The 21,333-nt window shown below is 39.0% G+C and overlaps 1 protein-coding gene across 3 annotated transcripts in view; it reads right to left on the bottom strand.

Annotated features, from left to right (window-relative positions):
- FHOD3 (formin homology 2 domain containing 3) overlaps nt 1-21,333 on the bottom strand; it is a gene marked incomplete at its 5' end in the record, with an annotated part of 402,496 nt that overhangs the window by 80,373 nt on the left and 300,790 nt on the right. For all 3 annotated transcript variants that reach the window (XM_084282072.1, XM_084282074.1, XM_084282073.1), the window contains 3 exons: nt 4,857-4,982; nt 8,452-8,832; nt 11,459-11,560. In XM_084282072.1, the coding sequence (XP_084138198.1) occupies nt 4,857-4,982; nt 8,452-8,832; nt 11,459-11,560 (609 nt within the window). The remainder of the gene's footprint in view (nt 1-4,856; nt 4,983-8,451; nt 8,833-11,458; nt 11,561-21,333) is intronic.

Below are 21,333 nucleotides of genomic sequence, written 5' to 3'. Positions count from 1 at the left end.
ATAACTCCAGAGTGCAGTTTAGTTAGCAATAGATGGCTAATCAAAAAAAAAAAACCAAAAACCAAAAACAAAAGGTGAGACCCTGCCAAGAAACTTCATCCAGCAGCACTTCCTTGGTGAAGTCAGTTACAGGAAAATTTAATTTCAGTAAAAAAAATAATAATTAAATGAAAAGTTGCTCTTAGCATTCTCAAACTTTTTTATTTTTATTTATTTATTTTTTAAAGGAGATGCAAATTTGTAAAAGCACCAGATTACCAGAAAATCACTCTTTCGGGCATCTGGAGAGGAAACAACATTCAAAGGAAAAGTATTTATAGACTTCAGCTGAAATTCTTGCTTAGGCTTCCAGTATGGTATTTAAAATATCCTTAAGATCAGCGGAGAAAATTGACCTACAGTCCAGTCACACTAAGCACAGTGTCTGTGTGCACCTGTTGCAGAAATAAATGCTTTAAGGATAAACTGGAAGGTACACTACCTCTAAAAGACATATTAAGAACATTGAGTTGAACAATCAAAATTCAAGGTTTATCAAAAAAGTAGAAGATAACCTATTGCTGTAGATCATAAAGAAAGTAATACAGAGGGAAGTTTAAGGCATGTGACAAATTTCTTCTTTCTTTAATCTATTTTCTAATGGTCTGGAAATGTTGGAGAGCATATCAAACTGGAATAATTTGCAAATGTCCTAACAGATCCTTACCAAGCTTGGAGATTCGGAGGAACATTAGAGGGACCAGCCAGAAGTGGAGACTAAATTCACACTGACTGGCCAAGAGGATCCAGACTCCAAGCCGAACTTTCTGGCATTTGATTGAACAGATAAAGACAAGAAAATGAGGACTATGAGCTCCTGAGAACAAGGCTTTTTCAAGCTTGGCTAATTGCACAACTGTGTGGCTACCAAGCCCCGTGGGATCTGTCTCCTGGCAAATGCATCAGATGAAACCTACCTTGGCAAACACAGCAGCAGGGAACAAAAGATATTTTTCTGGCAATGGAATGAATCAAAGCTGATGCCCAAGTTAGGCGCTTCTGCCACAGAAGTTAGACGCCTCCAGGGTCTCTTCTAACTAAAGCCACAGTCAATATTGCATACACTTCAACACCAGAAACACAGTAAGAGGAGTTATAAAGCTTTGCAAAAACAGAGTTTGTTATCCCCGTTTTAATCCTAAAGAGCAGATTTGTAGATTGATGCTGCAAGTTTTCAGTTTCAGTGACCATATTAGATTCAGAGTCTGAGAAGGCAATCTTTAGCTAAACAAATATCCTAGATGTGAGCACAAGGCAGCGAAATACAAAAGAGTCTTGCAACAAACACCTTCTTCCCCCAGACAAGAAGGAAACTTGGAGGTACAGAAAAATGTTTTTCTCCCTGGTGTGCTCCAGCAACGTCTGGCTATTCCCCTTTGTTAGCAAAATTTATGAGGCTATGAAATTGAGATTGATACTTTTTTCTTCCTTTGGGAATTGGGGAGAGAGTTAGCTGGTGATTTAAGTCATGAAAACTGGGAGCAGGATATTTACAGAGCAAAGCAGTCTGGCAGTTAGAAACAGGAGGACTGGGTTGTACTCATATGCATTAGAAGCAACTTTCACAAGATACGAGAGAACCAATAACCCCTTCTTCTTTCTTAATAAAGGGCTGAGCTGAAAGTGCCCTGCAATTTGCCCTCCTTCAGCAGGATTCCCATGGCTGCAATATGCACTTCAGAAACATGGCTCTCCGCAGGGGACCCAGAGAAATGAGAGAGAAGAACAGTATTGCAAGAAATTGGCAAAAGGCTGCAGCTGAATTTAGAAACCGAGAAACAGTCAAGTAAGCCTTTTCTTCTACTGTACCATCAAAAATATATACACTGTGTATTTCAAAGAACAAAATCTAGTTGCTTTTGCACTGAATCATACTGCTCTTTTTGATTCTATACTGATCTTAGCCAAAGAGGGTTTTAAAAGAATGAATGTCAAAATGTCAACCACGCTGCTTCTTTCCACCTAGGTTGTAGCTCTTGTTAACATAAGCAAAACCCAGCCAAGGTTTTGAAAGGCCTGTCAGAACAACTGAATGGCACATGAATCATTCTGCGGGGCACTGCTCTAAACGCTGCCTCTTCCTTCCTCCTCCTTTTCGAAGGTCAGATAAACAGTACCAGGAACTGCCTCTGAAGCTCTTCCCTACATGATGAAAGACAGGGATCCTTCTGCAGAGTCCTTGGATAGCTGCAATACATGTACTAAGCTGAAAGCAGAAAACTCACCTTGGAGCTAACCATAGAGGTGCATCTGCTTCTTATCAAGTCTTCCTCTCTCCCCACCTTACAACCCATCTTTTAACTTTTGTTTGTTTGTTTGTTTGAATCCATGTAGATTTTTGCCACCAGAAGGTAGAAAATGGTTTTTACACAATCTAAGGCAAACACATTGGTAGAAAGCTGTGAAAGCTTTCACAATATTTTCCACTTACTAATTAACGATGACCATTTCATTATGCACTATACAGCTTACTCTCTGATGAGCAAATGCTACCCCTGGATCTCTACGTGGCTATTTCTGCAACTCCTATGCTTCAGGACAATGAAATAGGAGCAGATTTCTGCCTTTCAAAATGGTCCTGTCATTAAAGCCTGCTGAACTCTACATCTGGAGTGGCAGCACACTCAAAAATAATATAACTTGATGCAAAATGGCATCCAAACCTGCTGATTTCATTATTGTTCAAGAAAAAAAAATCAGGGAACCTTTCTGCCGGCAACATGCAGCTGTGGCATACAGGCATTTTTCACACTTCTCAGGGAGTCATAAACAAAATGTGTCAGGCCCTCAAATATAAGAATGTGGAAAGACTGATGAGATCAACTACCATGAATAGCAAGTTACAAATTTAAACAAGAGATTTTATCAGGTGAGCTGGAAAGTTGTTAAATGTAACCTGAAGGAAAGACAGAGATGCAACTCCAGCAACGTGTAAAAGAGATTTGTTGCAGGCAAAGTGTTTGCCAGCTTCGGTGAGAAGCAGAACAAAGTGCAATGGCTGTAAGATGCTGCTAGACAAGACTGCCTCCAAAACATGAAATATTTTCCTAGCAGCGATGATAAATACTGGAATGCTTTCCAGGAGTTACCCACTGTCACTTTAAAACCAATGAAGGTATGGGGTGCCTTCATTTAGCTTCTGTGAGACACATTACAGGTTGGAACAGATGATCACACAGCTCCCCTCTGGCCCGACTATCTATGAATCTGTGAATTTTACAGCTTCATCCTGTGGGGCCAAGGCATTTTGGCTCCAAGCCACCAACGCACTTATGCGCATGCTGAAATGAAAGCTCGCTTCCTTTACTGGATCGGGGCCAGTATGATCAGCCTCTTGCAGGACCAGCCCAACTATCTTTAGCCATCTCGGTATTTGACCACTTTTGGGTTTCTTTTCTGCAGTAGCAACCAGAAGCTGTCCAATGGCAGGGGTGTAGAAAGCTCGACATTCAGAAGCAGCGGGATACCTTTGATTCTTGCTTATCTTGAATCTATTTTGCCAGGGTAAAAGTGGGTAAAAATGCTGATGTGGAGTTTTTTCTTATGGTTTCACTTGGCAATAATTTAATTCAGATAAGGAAAGACAAATCAAGGCAAGTTATTTGTGGAAGATGAACAAATGAAAAACAATGCCTTTCTCCAGAGATAAACTTAATGCTATTACTCACTTGAAGAAAGGATTAAATCAATACCTCATGGTTAGAAATACATACATGCTGGAAGAGCCTAACTTGAACCATTCTGAATAGTAGATTCATAAGGATGTGAGGCAATAGGTAGGTTCAAACACATATACGTATGCACAAGTACATATATATATATGTATTTCTATACATATATATAAATATTCAAAAGTCATTAATAAAAATGAATTAGAATATAGACAAAGGATCTTGAAAAAAACAGCCCTCAGTTCAAACACGGGGGTGGGAGATGGGATTTTTATGAACTAGAGGGCAATTTGGCAACAATTTGAAGCCCATCTGGCCTAACTGGAAATTAGTAGATTATCCTGACAGCATGTATAATTAAAAACTTCTACCTTTCTTTCTTAATCTCAGCATGATATCCTTTGAAGTTGTCACTTACTTTCAGCTTGTAACAGTCAGTTAACTTCTGGTGGTCCAAATCTCTTGCCAGAAAGATTATCTTTTTCATATGTCCATAACATTTTCCCATCTTTTTTCTTCCCAGAGCACATTACATAACTTAAAACAGTATTTTGATTGTTCAAAATAGTTTTGTTTTTTTTTTTCTTTTTCTGGTGGGTTTTAGTAATTTTTCAATAAGTGAGAGGAGAACCAGTAGGTTAATATGAGTTTGCTTTACTGACAGCAATAAACTTTTTGCCCCAATGAAATACGATGATATAGGTCATGCATGTTCATCAAGGAAGGACAAAATTAAGGCCTAGGGAATTCTGAGCTAAGCATATTTCTGTGTTTTTATACTTGATTTAAGATGATAAAAGTGAAAATAGATCTGTCTGAATTGAATTTAAAACATGTAAATAAATAAAATGTGCTTTAATTATCTTTTTTGGTACTTAGAACAGCATACATGAGACAACTCTGTTTTATCCATTTGAGTGGAAGAAGCAGAATTGGGATGAAAACATATCCAGCCTTCAGCAGTAACTGAGCAAATGACTTGAGAATGAGTGGGAAATGACTGTGTTGAGCATTTTGTACATTCTCTTTCCAGTATTAGAAAAGACATGGCTATTTCAAATAACCCTTCAGGACAGCTTATACTTATCTCCTTTGTCCTCTATGTAACGTAACTGTGATAAAATGGTGGTTTTAAAAAGTACAAACCTGTCAGACTTGGTCTCTTGAGGCGGCGAGAGAGTTGTCCCATAACGAGAAGTGGGTGTTGTAGGGGCACTCAGACCAGAGTAAGGTCGCGGTGAAGAGTAAGAGTTGCTGCCGTAGCTATTGTATCTGAAGAAGTGAGAAGGAAAGTAGGGGAAAGGGAGAGACAGAAAGAATCCGTCAGCGAGCAGACATGTAACAGTTGATCCTCTTGTTTAGGGGGTGGCAATGATACCATACCCCAGACTTTCTCAAATATCCACCTTCTGAAAATATTGCTTTAACCCCAGCTTCAAAATATGCAGCCTATCATTTCACTTTAATATAAACCATGTCATGGAAATACTTAATTCAAAGACTGAACTGTTGTTATGGAAAATAATGAGAGATCAGAATGGTCCTCTAAAGTGACAACTCTGAGCAGAAATACTTAAATTACTGCTTAGTTACTCAAATTTATTAGCTGTTTTGGGAGCTGATACCCTGCCATTAGAAAAGGGACCCAGCAGTCCATGTCAGCAGTAGTATTTCCTAGGGAAATTAAGGCAAACAGCAGCATTCTTAAGGCACGATCTGAACACGGACATACATAATTTGCAAATGTTTGCTTTATAAATGAAAAGCATCCACAACCTCCCCAATTAAAGCAGGCAGTATTTTCTTTCCCCTCCCCCAGCATAAGTCATAGCTCATGTGCCATTTCTTACGATGCCTGTAAAAAATCATCACCATGGTTAACATGACATGTCTCTGGAAGCATGGCTTTAAGAATTTCTATCAGCCATTCCCTCTACGTAAAACCAAACCAAACCCAACTAAACCAAACACCAACACAAAAATGCTTGGCTTCAATGTGAGCTTGCTGATCAAAGACAAATTGCTTCCAGGGCTCTTGGAATGGCCACCTCCCCAGAGTCCCTTGTACCAGTGCTTTCATCCTGGCTCCTGTGCTGAGCAGAAAGGGCGATTGTTGTGTTGCTTTTATGTTCCCTTTAACCACTGTATTTAAATAGCATATCCAGGAGATGTAGAGATTCCTGATTAGGAAAAATTATAACATTTCTTTTCACAAAAGTTACCATTTTCCCTCTTAGAAAGAATCTGATGCACTGTAGGTGAAGTATTTCACAAGGCCAACTCAAAATTGAAATTCAGTTCAGGAAAAAGGGTAACATAATTTTCTTTATTATAATTCCTAATGCAAAACACTTCCTCTTTTACCTTATCCTTCCTGGGCTGCTTCTTCTCCCACGCACATCAGCACTAAGTAATTTCTTCTCACTCAGCAATTTTATTTGAAAATAGTGGTTGCTTTCCTTCAGCTCCATTTAACGCCCTCATCTAGCCATGCAAACTTTCACAGTTTCAAGCTTCATTCCTTACGGTACAATAGTATTGCTGATTGCCAAGGCCCATGCTAAAATCAAAATAAAGTTATAATGGAAGGGATTATGCTCCCTTTTTGCCACAGTCCAGTTTTATGTTTTATAATACAACTTCCAGACACCATGCTGACTGCCCAAGAACTGAGGATTCATTTTGGGGGAAAAAATGCTATCATGCATATTTGTGAGCTAGAAAAGGAATTTTGCTGAATGGGAAATAACTGACTTCATGGCATGCCTGCCCTAGAAGAAAACAAACTAGAAAAGCAGTCCTAGTGGAGGGCTGTGTAGCTGGGCAGGACGAGCCCCCCCGATAGCACAGACCTAGCACAGGTCTTCTTTCCATCATCCTGAGCTCACAAAACATCCTGCCTGGGCCCACACCGAGTGAGAAAGCAAAATTCAGTTGCTCTGAGTTCCTAACACTAACAGGATGCTCCATTTCAATTCCAATCAACTGATAGCAGACCTTATTATTACACTTACTTTTCTTCTCCTCTGCCCTTTGAAACAGCTGACATAGTGCAGAATCATTTTTCAGATCAAGGAAGTTCAATTAGTCCAATGATAACTCTAATTAAAATGGAGAGAACACACTTGCCATGGGCTCTGGGCTACAAGTTTAAACAAAATTATGCTAGATGGACTGGCCTGCACATAGCATCCCTCTGTAACAAATTTAGAGGGAGACGGTATCTGGAACATAAGCTAGAACAGTATCCTGTGTCCTATACATGGTGTTTCTCTTTCTATCTTTCTTCCACTGGTGGCTATTACTTTCAGTTTCCCTTCTTGTTTCATATACCGCCACAGACTGCAATGGCCTTGTCCCAGGAGCCTCCACTCCGAAGAAACCCCAGATATTCAGATACCTACCTCTTCTATAAACACATTGCTGCCCAAGTTAGGCAAGCTTTGCTCTTTTCTCCAAATAACCAGAATACAATCCTCCCCCACACCACCCCTTTATCCTATGTGAAAATGAGAAGCACAAGGATGATGACGAAAAAATACCTGCAGGAATACTAAACTTGCAGGAGCAGGAAGTATTTAGAAATTAAGTTACATATCCTGTCTAAAAAGTATAACCTCAAAGGCAGAAGCAATAAGACACCAATAAATGAGTGCAAGAGGCCTGAGGGAAAATGCACGTATGCAGGGATATGAAAACTCAGAGGAATCCCAGTGTTCAGCTTGTAATTTAGGAAAGATATGGGAACTAAGGTACCTGTCAGTAGCTACATGGTTTTAAAGTTTTTCATCAAAATAAAAAATCAACTAAAACACCCATGTATTAGAAAGCAAAGATAAAAAAAAAAGGAACAAAGGATTCAAAATATTTGTTCAGAAGCAGAAATTCAGAAGGATTGCTGGAAAAGGGAAGGAATACATATGCTCACAATATATGTGTACATCTTCAGCATGTAATTCAGGAGCACTGATCATTGGGAAAAAGCAGCTAAAAACTGTTAACTTCTTTTAAAGGTGATTCTTTAACATTGCTTTCAGTGCTACCTTTTGTCATTCTGTTTTATTGGAAACAGGCTGAGACAAAAAAACTTCTTAGTGGTTGTTTTTAAATGGGTAGAATGGAGAAAAAATCAAATTTAAAAGTAAAAACTATGAGAAATGTATGAGCAACTGAACATGACCAGATGTTGTGGAGGGAAAACTGAGTGCTATATTTTCTTTATAGGGTTTAATCTACCTCTCTTATTACAAGCACTAGTTGAAATTGCACATGGCAGGGATATGCTGTGTAATCTAGCAACAAATTCAGGATTTGGCAGTTCAGTCTTTGAAGCCAGGATTTCATCCCTGAATTCCAAGCACTGATCTGATCTCTCTCGGTTTTACATCAGAAGAGCTCCATTAATTTTCATGAAATCATGCCTACATATTACACTGTTGTAAATGAGAGCAAAATGATGCTGCTTTGTGTGATCTACCAAATCACGTTATATATCTACTGCTGCACAGAGGAGGCCAGAATACTTACCAACTATAAACCTTGAAGAGGAGTTAGATGAAATGAAGGCAACAAAGGCAAGGGGAGAATATCAATCAAATCAAAACACAGGCTTACATGACTAAAACTAATACAGTATGTTCTGGAAATAATACAACACGGAGAGCACATTATTACCACTATAGAAGTCTTGAAAGGCATCATTCATTTATCTAAAAATTCGTATCAGCTGTATAAAATCTACCTGTTTTCCCTCATCACCTCTGCTTCCTTTTCTTTCACAGATGCTGGAGACTCTTCAAAGTCATATGAGAAGAGGTGAAAAGGAGTATGTGGTACATAAGGTAATTTCTCTACCGTTGGAGATGCCTTTGGAGTAATGGATGATGATGATGAATTCTGGGAAGAGTTTAGCAAAGCTGCCGCAGGTGAAGATGGCGATGAAAGAACAGAATTATGATGAGAGACAGATGAATCAGGCACAGAAGAGGAGCTGCTAGAAGAGCTCTTTGCTCTAGAACAGGGGAGAGGCTTCTCAGCTTGAGAAATGGCACTGGAGATGGCTGAAGAATCACACCACTGTGAAAGGTTTTCCTTCATAGCCTCCTGTGCACCTGGGAACTCACTGCAGGAGGAAAACATTGTGGTACGGAAGGGAAGGGAAGGGAAGGGAAGGGAAGGGAAGGGAAGGGAAGGGAAGGGAAGGGAAGGGAAGGGAAGGGGAGGGGAGGGGAGGGGAGGGGAGGGGAGGGGAGGGGAGGGGAGGGGAGGGGAGGGGAGGGGAGGGGAGGGGAGGGGAGGGGAGGGGAGGGGAGGGGAGGGGAGGGGAGGGGAGGGGAGGGAAGGGAAGGGAAGGGAAGGGAAGGGAAGGGAAGGGAAGGGAAGGGAAGGGAAGGGAAGGGAAGGGAAGGGAAGGGAAGGGAAGGGAAGGGAAGGGAAGGGAAGGGAAGGGAAGGGAAGGGAAGGGAAGGGAAAAGCAAAACAGGGGAAAGACAGATCAATGGATCATACAAAAAAAAAAGTCTAGGAGAGTCAGGAAAAAAGAAACCTTCCCAATGGTAGACAATCATTATTTTTCTCAGAAGTAAGGAGATGCATCTTTGTATCATAGAGGGATTCTTTTGGGGGTTGGAAATACTGAGATGTGGAAGCAACTCAGCTTAAAGGAAGGTACTTAGCCCACAGACTTCATAAATTTTCATAAACCTTTTCACAACCACATTCTGAACAATTTTCAAGTACTTAAAGATAGGTTGTAAACGTTGTCAGAGCAGCACAAAGCAGTCTCAACACACCAGATGATATGTTACACTGAGTTAAATACTTCAAAATACAATCTGCATGACTGCCTCTTGAAGGCCAGGTATCTGATTATCATCCTCCCCAGTGAACCTATATTTTTTAACTAAAAATGCAAAACCACTTTATTCATCAGAGATGAAAAATACAAGAACAAAAAGCAAAAAAAAAGCCAAAAAAACAACCACCACAACAAATGAGCATTGTTTTGTCAAAATTAAGGTTTAGAATGATTTTAAAAGCAATGCCTTACCACATCAGTTATCTAGGAGCAAAGGCACTACATTTATCTGAGTGTCAGCATCCCATTCAGACTCAGTGTTAAGAGATTTGCAACTGCGTGCAACAGAAAACACATCTGCTTTACTTTGGTGAAGGTAGGTATTGGTGAGCAACAGAAGCAGCAAAGCAGGTGAAAGCACTCCTGGATATCTGTTTTCACTAGCACCTCCAGCACAAACACTGTGCACGGGCTTTGGGCTGGATCACTCAGCAGGCGGAAGACTTCCTTCTTCCGAGACCACCTCCGTGCATACAAGGCATGGACCTCATCTGAGGAGTATGGGTTTGGCAAAGACTATGCAACAACAATATAATATAGGTTATATATGTTAGGATATTATGAAATTAATCATCAGGTATATACCAGGTAATTGCCCTCACAACTGAAACACGGTGGGAATCTGGAAACCTCCATCTATTTCAACAGCCGTGCATGACAGGAATCCCTGAAACTAGGCTATTCCTACCCTTCCTGACAGGATTTAAAACAAATGGCCAGGGTAAAGGTAATTTTTGTTATGCTACAGTGATGGTGAAAGAAAGTATTTAGAGAAGTCATGGGAATATCACCCTGTTACCTCCAAGTGAGGTATTTCAAAACAAGAATGCCCTATCAGCACATTACACCCTTTACATGGCTCCTGCGCTCTACACTTTTTCACAGTATTTTAGTATTTTCATGTGATTTACTAATAACTTGTGTCTTAGCTTTGACTTTTAAGAATAGGATTTGAGGAAATTATCACTTAATTTTGAAATTTCAGGCAGCCATTGGCTAGATTTGCAGACTGGAAGATATTAATAACAACAGTACAGTATTTTCTTTGGAATTTGCACATTAAACAGTTTCCTTTCTTCCTTCTGTGCTGTATAGTGTCTGCATGAATGTGGTTTATTTAAAAAAAATAAAAAAAAGTCCAATCTCATTTGCTGAGTTGCAAAGCCAAACAATTTAACCTAAATCAAATGGCTGTCTGGAAGAAAGAACATATTTTCATTCTTCCAGTTTATTAGGATAAAGTTGCCAGATGCCAAATCCATATATACCTCAGAATAAGTGGAAAATTTTACATGAGAATACTGTTTTGATAGGTGGTTTGTTTATACCCATATATACACAGATGGGCAAGTATGTATAAAATGACATATACTCTTCAGCTTTGCCTCTAAGTAGTTCTTTCCTATTAAAAAACATAAACAAAATTGATATAAAACATAGGCAACATTAAAAAAGTCAGTCTTCTTCATATTGACAGATACTGCTAATAAGGCTATGTTACGAAAAAAGGGATGAAAGCCTAAGAAACCAAGCAATATCCTAACTCAGCAATGCACAGCAATGTTTCAGCATCACCCTAACTAAAAGATAAACCTAAGCCATGCTTAGAAACTATGCTGTCTGATAAATCTTTTTTAGGATTTGTGACTGTTCCACATTTGGTACCAAAGTGAGGGAGTGCAAACAGTTCTTAGTGCCTTGAGTTACACAACTAAACGTGTTTCCATTAGCGCACACAGCAACAAAGCTTTTGGATGAAAAAGGACTTCCTTGGGGTGGCTTTAAAAGGAGAGATGGGAATGTGAGTGACAATGTAGATGCTGATGCACATGGGGTGGTGAGTTAATGCCAGAGTGAGGAAAGGTGCGTGGACAACGCTGAATGCCGATACCTGGCTTTGACCTGCCTACTGGCCTCTTCCTCCCCCTCATCCTCAGTATTGGGCTCTGTGACTGGCTGTTCTTCGTCCTCTTCTTCACACTCCTCCTCCTCTCTGAGGTCACACCAAGGAAAGAGGCATGCAGTAGGATGGAAAGAGAGAAGGTGGAAGAGAAAATGACATGAGTCCGCAGAAAGAGAAATGCAATGAGGTTAGAAATGGAAAGACAACACCGAGAGGGAAAACTGGGGACAGCCACCGAAAACTTCCTGCAAAGTATGTGTTGGTGTAAGAGTAGTTATCAATACAATAATTTTATCCTCTCCCCCATTTATGTTTTATCTTATTAATTTTCAAGTCCACAAATATATGTATGTCTCTATATATATATATATTTTTTTTTTTTTCTTGAGCTTGGCTTTCCATTTGCTACCCACACAGGCATTAATGGAAAACATTCATGAAAAAATACCAGTGTTCAACCCATTTGTCATTAAGCCGTATCTGGCTTAAAGGACAGTGCAAACTGTGTTGGCATTGGACAGCTGGCACTGGACATCATACTTGTTAAATTAACACAAATAAAACATTCCGGTTAAGCAGCCAATAGCTCAACTAGGAAACAGAGCAGGGTGAACCATTAAGCTAGAAATAACAGAGACCAAATCGGTTTGGGGCTATTTGCAAACAGCAATATTTCAGTTATTGGATGCCAGTACATGAATTATTTCAGTAAAGAATCATTAGTATAGCTGAAGCAGGCTTTAGTTCAGCAGTCAGTCTGGCAGAGAAGAATTTTAAGTCACGCATAAAGCTTCCATATCCTACAAACCACATAAGTAAAAATAAAACTGTATTAAACAAAACAAAAAGGCTGCATTTTCTGCCTCCTCTCCCTCTCATTATACCTATTCCTCCCCAAACCAACAGACTCATAGAAAATTTAGAAAATATTCTCTCTTTGGACTTCTCCTGCATTTGCAATTTATCCAGTTCTCCTTGATTTAATGATAAATACCATTAGGTTATGTTCCATGCAAAAAATACTGCGTATGAACAGTAATAAAGTTTGTAAGATACTTAGATATTTCTTGCAATTTTCTGAAAGCTGGTTTTCTTTACTCTAGTTCTGAAGGGATGATTTGTCCATTTTTTTTCCATTTAGAATTAATACATGTATGGTGCCATGTCATAAGAACAATGAATATTCACAATGTGAGATCGTGAACTCATCATGATAATGCAGAGAGTCAATCCAAATTTTGTTGCATTTGTATGGAGTTAGCCTTATAATAATCAGAAAAATGGCAGCACTTGGAAGTTTTTCCAAACATCTATAAGGAAGACGCTTTTAGACATTCCTAAGGTATCGTAGTGACAAAACCATGGTAGTTGCAGCAGGTCATCTCTCCATCTCTTTGTCCTCTCAAACACACACCTCCCCTAAAGAGATACCTCTTGACTTCCACACACATATATATCAGTATTAAAAGAAAAAAGAAAAAAAAAAAAAAAGATATAATCCCTTCTCCTTACTAGTGAGCAGATCAATACTGGCTTCGCTATTATCTCCTGTGAAGGGCAAACAGCTGCATCTGCCAGCTCTAGAGCAACCACATTTGGAAAGTAACTCATGAAGCTCTGTGAGAACACAGTTCTGTGATAAGAGCACAATGCATCCTATAAAGCTGAGAGCATGGCTATTGTTAACATGAACAAGAGTTGCCCCATTTACTTCTGTATTTTAAGCTCCCACCAGGTTTCTAGATTGATGATGTCAAATTCCTCACCTTCCTCAATTGTCTCCAAATGCTCCAAATCATAAATGAAATATTCATCAGATACAATGGAACTCATAAGTTTGAAATTGTTCTTTGAAAATTTATTCTTTCACCTGAGTGAATGATATTAAGGACACAAGCTTGAAATGATGCAATGAAACTTTGTACAATATGGGTTGAATTGGGAACCATTAGTTTTATATTTGCAGTGAATGGAAAAAGAAGCCGAGAAGAAAAAAATATGCAGAACCAGAAAGGCATGGCCCATGGCTCAGGACCACTTTGGTCCCAAAACTAATGCTTATGAGGTAAGCGACACGTGCTGAGTACTTTTCTTGAGATCTTGTCATCCTCTTTTTGCATTTTATGTTTTATAAGCCTGAACATATGGTCTGAAGTCTTAGTATTAAGTCATTCATTTACCAGCAGTGAAAGCTGTTCCCATTCCCACCACTCAAAGATTTTATAATCAGTACTTATCAGTACTTATCAGATATTTAATTGGTACCTGAAGCCCTGAAGCTTCCTTTACCCTACAGTCTATTTCCCTAGCGCCAGATGAACTTTGGAACTCAATTGGCACTTACAATTCTGTGTTTAAGCACTTGTTTTCAAAATATTGATCTTCTGTGTAAGAAGTGTTTGACTGCCTAGTGAATCACACAATAAATACAACGGGTGAGCAGTAATCGATTAAAATACAGTACTTGGGGTTTTTAACTGCTTTGCAAAGCATCCTTCTAATCCATTATTGGGAAAATCTAATCCCCATTCAACTGGCTTAATCATAAATACAAGAACGCCCTAAATTAAGCCTATATAAGATAGCCTTTACAAAATTAGGATGTATGACCTGCCGCTCACAAAATAGTTACTGCACCTTACCTTGGAAGGGCTAGCTTTTTGCAAAAAAAAAAAAAGCCAGAAAACCAAGCAGCTTTCAGAATCACAAGAGAAATGCTCCAACTAAACCCAGGTCAATAGGTCAAGAGTTCAAAAACCCCACTACAGTATCTTAGTTCTCAGGGCTATTAATGACATATTTTCCGTAACCACTAGCATTTCCTTAGAAAGGATGATTAAGGTAGACGAAGCTGTTCAGAATGTGTGTGTATGTAAGAGAGCTATGCTTAAAGGACCATAGTTCTTTACATACACCCTGCTTTCAGGTAAGCTGTGTAATAGTTGTAAAAGCTGTAAAAACAGTGTAAAAACTGTGCTGAAGACTAAGTAATAAACAGGGAATTAGCTTCACCTTTAAGTTAATTACAAGAAATGGAAACCTCAATCACAGAGAGACCAGCTGGGGACATGTACAGTTTTCGTTTTGGCCTATAGGTAGAGAAGCACTCCTGCCTACAAGAAGCAGCAGAACTTCGTCTGGGAGGTAATATGACCTGCATGGAGCTGAAGGAAGCGTTCGGGCTCTGTCCTCCTTCATACCGGGTCACAACTATTAATAATGTGACTCGAAGGAAATACTTCTGTCTGCTGTGCTGTTTATCTGTAATTTCATCTGAGGAAGTGAAAAATCGAGAGCCCCACTTCCCAGACATTGTGACTTGCTGTACTCTAAAGAGGCAGACAAGAGTAACAGCCCCTCCAGCTGATTATTACCTAGGGCAGCCAAGTTTGATTAAGGGAAATGTGGACAATGGAAATAAGACTGTACAAGCTCACAGCCAGAAGACCTGGTGAATCGAGTGTGCTGCTCTTTCAACAAAAACAACAACGGCAGTTGCTTGTCTGTATTGTTAGAGACCAGATATCCTAAAAAAAATCACGTGAATCTTTATTGAAACTGGAAAACACTAACTACAGACAGATAACATTCTTGTAACACTAAGAACGTCAGACAGGGGGATGCTCAAACAGAACAGCAGACAGATTTGGGAAGTCATCTGGATGCTTCAGGGTTGTGTGTTCATTTTTGTGTGAAATGGAGAATGGATAGCAGGGAAAAACACTTTCCCGCACACAAATGCAAATTTTGTTTCAGTGCAATAGTTGACATAAATTAAGAAAAATGATTCATAAGAAGGTTTTCAACTAAACTAAGTTGCAGAAGCCAGCAAATTTTTCAGTAGCACAGAGCAACTTATCTTGTTCAACACAAGGCAAATATTTTTCCTGGGGCACGGAAGAAGGGTTTCATTTAACACTGAAGGTTCTGATATATTCAACTGATGTTAAGACTACTGCTGGGTTATTTCAGTTCCATGACAATAGTACCAGATTAGAAATATTTAAACAAAATCTTTGCAGCAGTGAAAACAAGTTTAAAAAACAATCACTGTGTTTATTTTCATCTTTAAATGGATTACTGCTACACGCTGACAGCCTCACCAAACAAACAGAAGTCCTAAATCCTACAAATCTTTATAAACTGTAACATCAGCCATAGCAACTAACAAACAGCTACTAGGAAACAGTTTTGCTTGGTTGTTTCAACTAAAGGTTGATGTATTTGAAGTATTTATAGTGCTTTAAAATACATGTATGCTTAAAAAGATTACAAAAGTGCAGTTTCTGGATAAAGAACCATTGGGGCATCGAAATGAAATCTAGGCAAAGATTTTAAAATTAATGGATTAGCCTTTCTTCTTTTTTAAATGAAAAAAAAAATAATGAAAGGAGCACCAATGAAATTTATCCTGCTGATCTTAAACAGCCACTCTGCATTACATACGGACATAAACACTAATGACACTAATGAACACAGATTGATGAAAGGAAATGATAGTCAAGGGACTCATCTACAAGTTTATCAGAAGGCAAGGCAAAGCCCGTAAGATGCTCGGCATCTTACCTAACACCCATGAACACATAGCAATCCTGACACATACTTCTTTCTCACAAAAATAGTAATCAGTATCTTCCATTGTGAAAAATATTTACAAGATCTGAGCCCTCTCCAACCAACCTCTCCAACATGTACACCTGAACAACGTGTACAAGGTTATCTAGTCTCTGTCCTCTCCAGGCTCTCCCAAAACACTTCCCTTTACAGTTTTGATGACTGCAACTTGAAACTCAGGCTTCTGGTTGTTCTCATTTGCAGTCCAGAAATACTTTTTTAAATTGTTATTATTTCAAAAACAAAAACATGGTTAATAGAAAAATCAAAGGCTAAGGCTGTGCTGAAGGGAAAAAAAAAAAAAAGGAAAAAAAAAAGAAAGGAACCACCACAACAACAAAAACGAAGCCAGAAAATAAGCATGAGCACAAAAACACATTCTATTCTGCTTGGTACCAATAGAGATTTTTGAAGTGCAAGGTATACTTTAAATGATTTTAATTCAGAGTGGAAGAATTTGACCACTAATGTTTGAATATAGAACAACAGGGAAAAGCCATAATTAGACTATTGACTTTATAGTCTGCACATATAATGCACATATAACTTAATAAATGAGATAATAGCACATTAAAAAAATCTTCCTTCATGTAGAGCTTATTTAATCTTTACCAAAGTCTTACTAAATATTTCCTTTTTAATTTTTCAGGTCATCAGACAAGGCCCTAAGTGTACGTCTGAGCCTTTGTAGACCACCCACAGCATTATATTGAAATTCCCCAGAAGTGGGAACACTGGACTGCAGTGAAGAAAGGGACCTTTGCGTTATGAAGTGACCCCGAAAGTAAAGGACAGGGGAATTGTAGAGCTGTTGGCCATTATTCCCACAGTCTCTGAAAATCACCCTATGTGCAGTAAATTACTGATGAGGAATTTTCTCTCTCTCTTTCTCTTTGTAATTAAGTCAAGTGCTTTTCAGTTTAGCTTCTTTAAATTACTCCCATTTAAACTCTCTCTGCTTTTCAGAGGAGCAGCTACTGACTAGGACTAGAGGCCACTTTTAGTGAAGGAAGGTGACCATTAGCCATTCTGCCATATTATCCTAAATGAAATACTACAGTTGATCTCATGATTTTTCCTTTCAAGTGCCCCCCCCCCCACTTCAAACCTCTGTCCTTCTTTTACCTCTTGCATAGGACTTGGAAAGCTGCTTCTCTGAACTCCTTACAGGTGTACAAATAGAAAATTAAAAATGTTCCATCAAGGAGAGATCTTTATAAGTTACAGTGGATGTCACTTTATTTTCTTTTGCAATTGCTTACCATTGTCCTCAATTTATGAGTGAAAATTCCACTTACATTGGTTAGACGGCACAATTCATAGCCAAATTCCTAAGTCCTTGTAAAACAAACAAATGCTTTGGTACACTTCTGCTGCTTCCTCTTTTCGTCTATGCTAGCTGCCAGAATAGATTCGACTAATCTTTCATGTGAAAGCTGAAAGTGCTAATAATTTAAATTCATCATTTCTTACTTTGTACGAAACAGTAATGCTTTCCTCCTCCATTAAAAACAAAAGAAGCCACCTATTAAACACCCAAATTCCATTCCACGGTTACATGTGATAGGCCGTTGTGGTTGGTGCAATTATGTGAAGATGAAGGTGCATGAAATGGGATGGAAAACAAGTTAGTTGTGAAGCCTCAAACTTTGGCCTCCTGTGCAGAAAGGAAACTAAAATGCATAATTACAAAGGTCAAAAGGAAAATTATCCTGGTATTTCTGCCCTAAATAAAAAAAAAAAAAAAGGTTGGAAAAAAATAACAAGTAATGTAAAGTACATGTGTTCTCCATGCCTTCATACTACACTGCTCTTCATCTTTAGGTTACTGTTACTTTCTTGTTCCTAAAATACGATCAGTAAGAACTTTTCACACCTAAATAATACGTAGGTAATGCACCACACTTTTCTCATTGCTGCAGTCAGTTTATATAGGACACATCAAAGCAGAACAAGACAGCAGAGTCTTGCTTAAGATACTGGCAAGGCTGCACAAAGAGTTCAAGAGTCCCAGCTGTCTGATCACCCAACAGCATAGCTGTTTTTACATCTACATGAGCAGCAGAGGTAAAGAAATAGAATCATGATGTAGAGAGACTTTGGGGGCAATAAATACTGAAACATATACAGAAAGAGAGAAGAAACGGTGTTTTCAGAGCTTGGAGCTGCACGTTGGTTGACACCTCAAGGTCACTGTTGTTGCCCCTTACTTCAAAGGGAGGGTTCTGGAAATGGCACCAAGCCAATTTGTTGTCTTTTTTGCCTCCCATCACATCACACGTGTAAAAAAGCTTTCCTGGCATCAGAAAATCATGTTTACAAATACTGGAAACCCACTGGGGAGATAAACTATCTGAGACACGTGTCCATCAGACACTACCACCGGCCTCCAGAGACAAGGATTCAAATCCTGGTTCCGTGTTACATTTCCTCGGGTAGTTCATCTAAGCTAAATATGCAGTGATAAAAAAAAAAAAGACTAAGCATACATGCATTCACAGCATGCATGCTGTGCCTGCATTTGCCATGCAACTATAACATCACTTAATGCTCAGTGTTGTTTTTTTTCATTCATTTTCAAATTCAAACAGGGGAAATCTACCATTGCTACTACAGCAAAGTCCAGTGCTGTCAACTGGTCTCTGCACGTATAACAAGTATAAAACATTTCTTTCCAGCAAGATCCACAAACAGTAAACAGCAACCCCCTACTATGAAACCTGACATTTCTACAGAGGTATTTAATTCAGAAAACCACTGGTATAAAACTGAGGCAGTAATGGGACCAGTACATGGGATACAGAAATTAATCAATACATGAATGGAGTATTTATGGTATGAATGTAAAAGAAAACTTTTCTTAACCTTTCTGATGCCTCTTTTCTATTGCACTCCTTACAGGTGCTTCCAAGACATTCTTACAAAGCACAAGGTCACAAATTTCACCTTTTTGTTCACCCTCCTTTCAAATCTGCTTGACTTCATGCCTCACATAACCCTAACCACATGAAAGAAGTAAATGTGGCCTCCCTGCCCCAAAATTCAAAATAAGAATTGCATTAACAAATCATTTTTTGTATGTAACTGTTGTCAAAGGCTGATAAAGGTTGGATGCTGTGCTACTTTACCGATCTGTTTGATTGGACACATAAATCTCCTTTCCAAAACCCTTGCTTTTACAACCCCTCTCCATTTTTGCCTATACCAATCAAAACATGAATAAGTTAATTTCTCTACAGTTATAATTGTAACTGATGATATCCATTTTATTTCAAAGCCACCACTAATGCTCAGAGGCTCAGATCACACACACACATGTATTAAATGGATCCCTCGCATATCCACACATGTGGCTGAGTGTTTGTCCTGGAAATGTCTTCTTTGTCTAGATTTGTGCTTCAAGCAACCAAAAACAGGAAGCAGGGACAAATGTCTAAGAAAACATACATTTGGTTCATTCTATTAAACCAATAAAAATAAATTCTTTTTCTCTTCTGGGCCTTTAGTATCTGTATCAGAACCCAAGTCCTCCATTAATGCTAACACCGAGTCTCCCTTCTCTGCTGTTTCATACCTATCTGTATTTCTGACAGCAACTCTAAGAGACATGAAATGTATCCATCCTGAAAAAAAAAAAAAAGGAAAATAAAATCCACCTACCACTGTACCCAGCACTTCAGTCTAGAGCCATAAGTATTTACATAATCAAAACATTTCACATAGTGTAGTGGAAAGTCACCAGAACTTAAAAACGTTATGACAAAAACTAGCATTTTGCCATGGTAAATGCTACGGAAAATCAAAGATTAGTTATGGTTTAGGATGTCTGAAAACATGGAAAATCGTTTTAAAAAAATTAAGAAGTCTCAGCTGTATTTTGGGCAAACTACCCCTGCAGGCCTGGCTCTACATGAAGCAAATTGAATAATCAGTTAATGGGGTATAATAGCCAAACGAAGGCCTGTGCAGTTGGTTAGAAACTCGACAGGAATCTGAAGTTGAGCTGAAAAAATGTTTCAGCTCAGCTATGTTCATTGTTTTCTGGTAAAACTAAAATAGCATCAAGATCCCTTCCTGAATCTTAGCAATCCTCAAGCATCAGAAACACGTATTTTCTAACAAAGACCCTTATGGCTTCTCAGCACAGCTTTGCTTTGTTTAGACAACGATTTTCCAATTTTCTCTGGGATTATACGGGGTGTGAAAGTCCTTGAGTTGAGAGTATGCACCATGCAACAGTGCTGTGTCCAACTAGCCAGGAAATTTGGAGGAAACTTTGGAATTCCCCATTGTACTCTTTGCTCAGAGGAAGAGTCATCACAGCCTGCCAGGCAGGACCCTAACATTACTACCAGGGAGTTTCCAACTTTGCTGCTCTTCTGTAATGATCCAACACATCTAGAATAGTTTTAATAAGGCAAAAAGCACCTTGTTTCCTAGAGCCTTTCTTAGGAGGCTCAACACGTTTATATTTCATGGTAGGTACATAATTCCCTGTTGGGTGTTCTGCTGTTTGTTTCCCTCTTGGTACATGGCCTCCTGAAGGCCGAGTTTCTTCAGATTAATGTATCTGGAAAGATCAGGTGAACCCAAACATTTGCTCTTCCTTAGGACTTTTTTGCTCCATGGTTTAAAAAGGACAGTTTGTGAAATGCAGTTTCTCTTGCTGTGTTGGGGTGCAGGCTCCACTCTGATGAGTTAAGAGATCAGTCAGATCTGGATATTAGGCTCCAAGCAATACTGATGCAGAACTCCTGACCAAGGTCTAGGTATCTCCAGAGGAACACGTATGGTGACCAGTCCTCATAAATCTTTTGCATTTTTTTGAAGACGTAAACCAATTCTGAGCTATGGAAGAATTTTTTTTTTAAAAAACAAAACAAAACAAAACAAAAAACAGAAGACAGCAGAGAGTGTAGCAAAAAATCTAATCCTAGCTATTCACATTTTTATAAACCACAAGGTCTTTGAATATAAACTTTGAGAGCCATTCAGTTAACTTCTGGTAAGAGCTGTCAGTGTAAATCTCATAGAGGCTTCCCTGAGTATGTTTGCTAAGTCTGGTTGACACATCTCTCATGGGACACCGAGGGAGAGAGACAGGGATGGTCTCTGTGCAGTACTGATCAAAGGGAAATTCACAGCAAAATGAGAAGCAGACTCATTCAAAAAACTGGGAGTTGTTGTCGTTTCTGGTTTGTATGTATGGGGCTCTTGCAGAGCACCTGTTCCTGCAAGACAGCACTGAG

This window comes from Netta rufina, assembly GCF_964035555.1.
Source record: "Netta rufina genome assembly, chromosome: 2".
Taxonomy (NCBI): Eukaryota; Metazoa; Chordata; class Aves; order Anseriformes; family Anatidae; genus Netta; species Netta rufina.
Note: the sequence above shows the minus strand (reverse complement) of the source record. Positions and strands in the feature narration are given on the sequence as shown.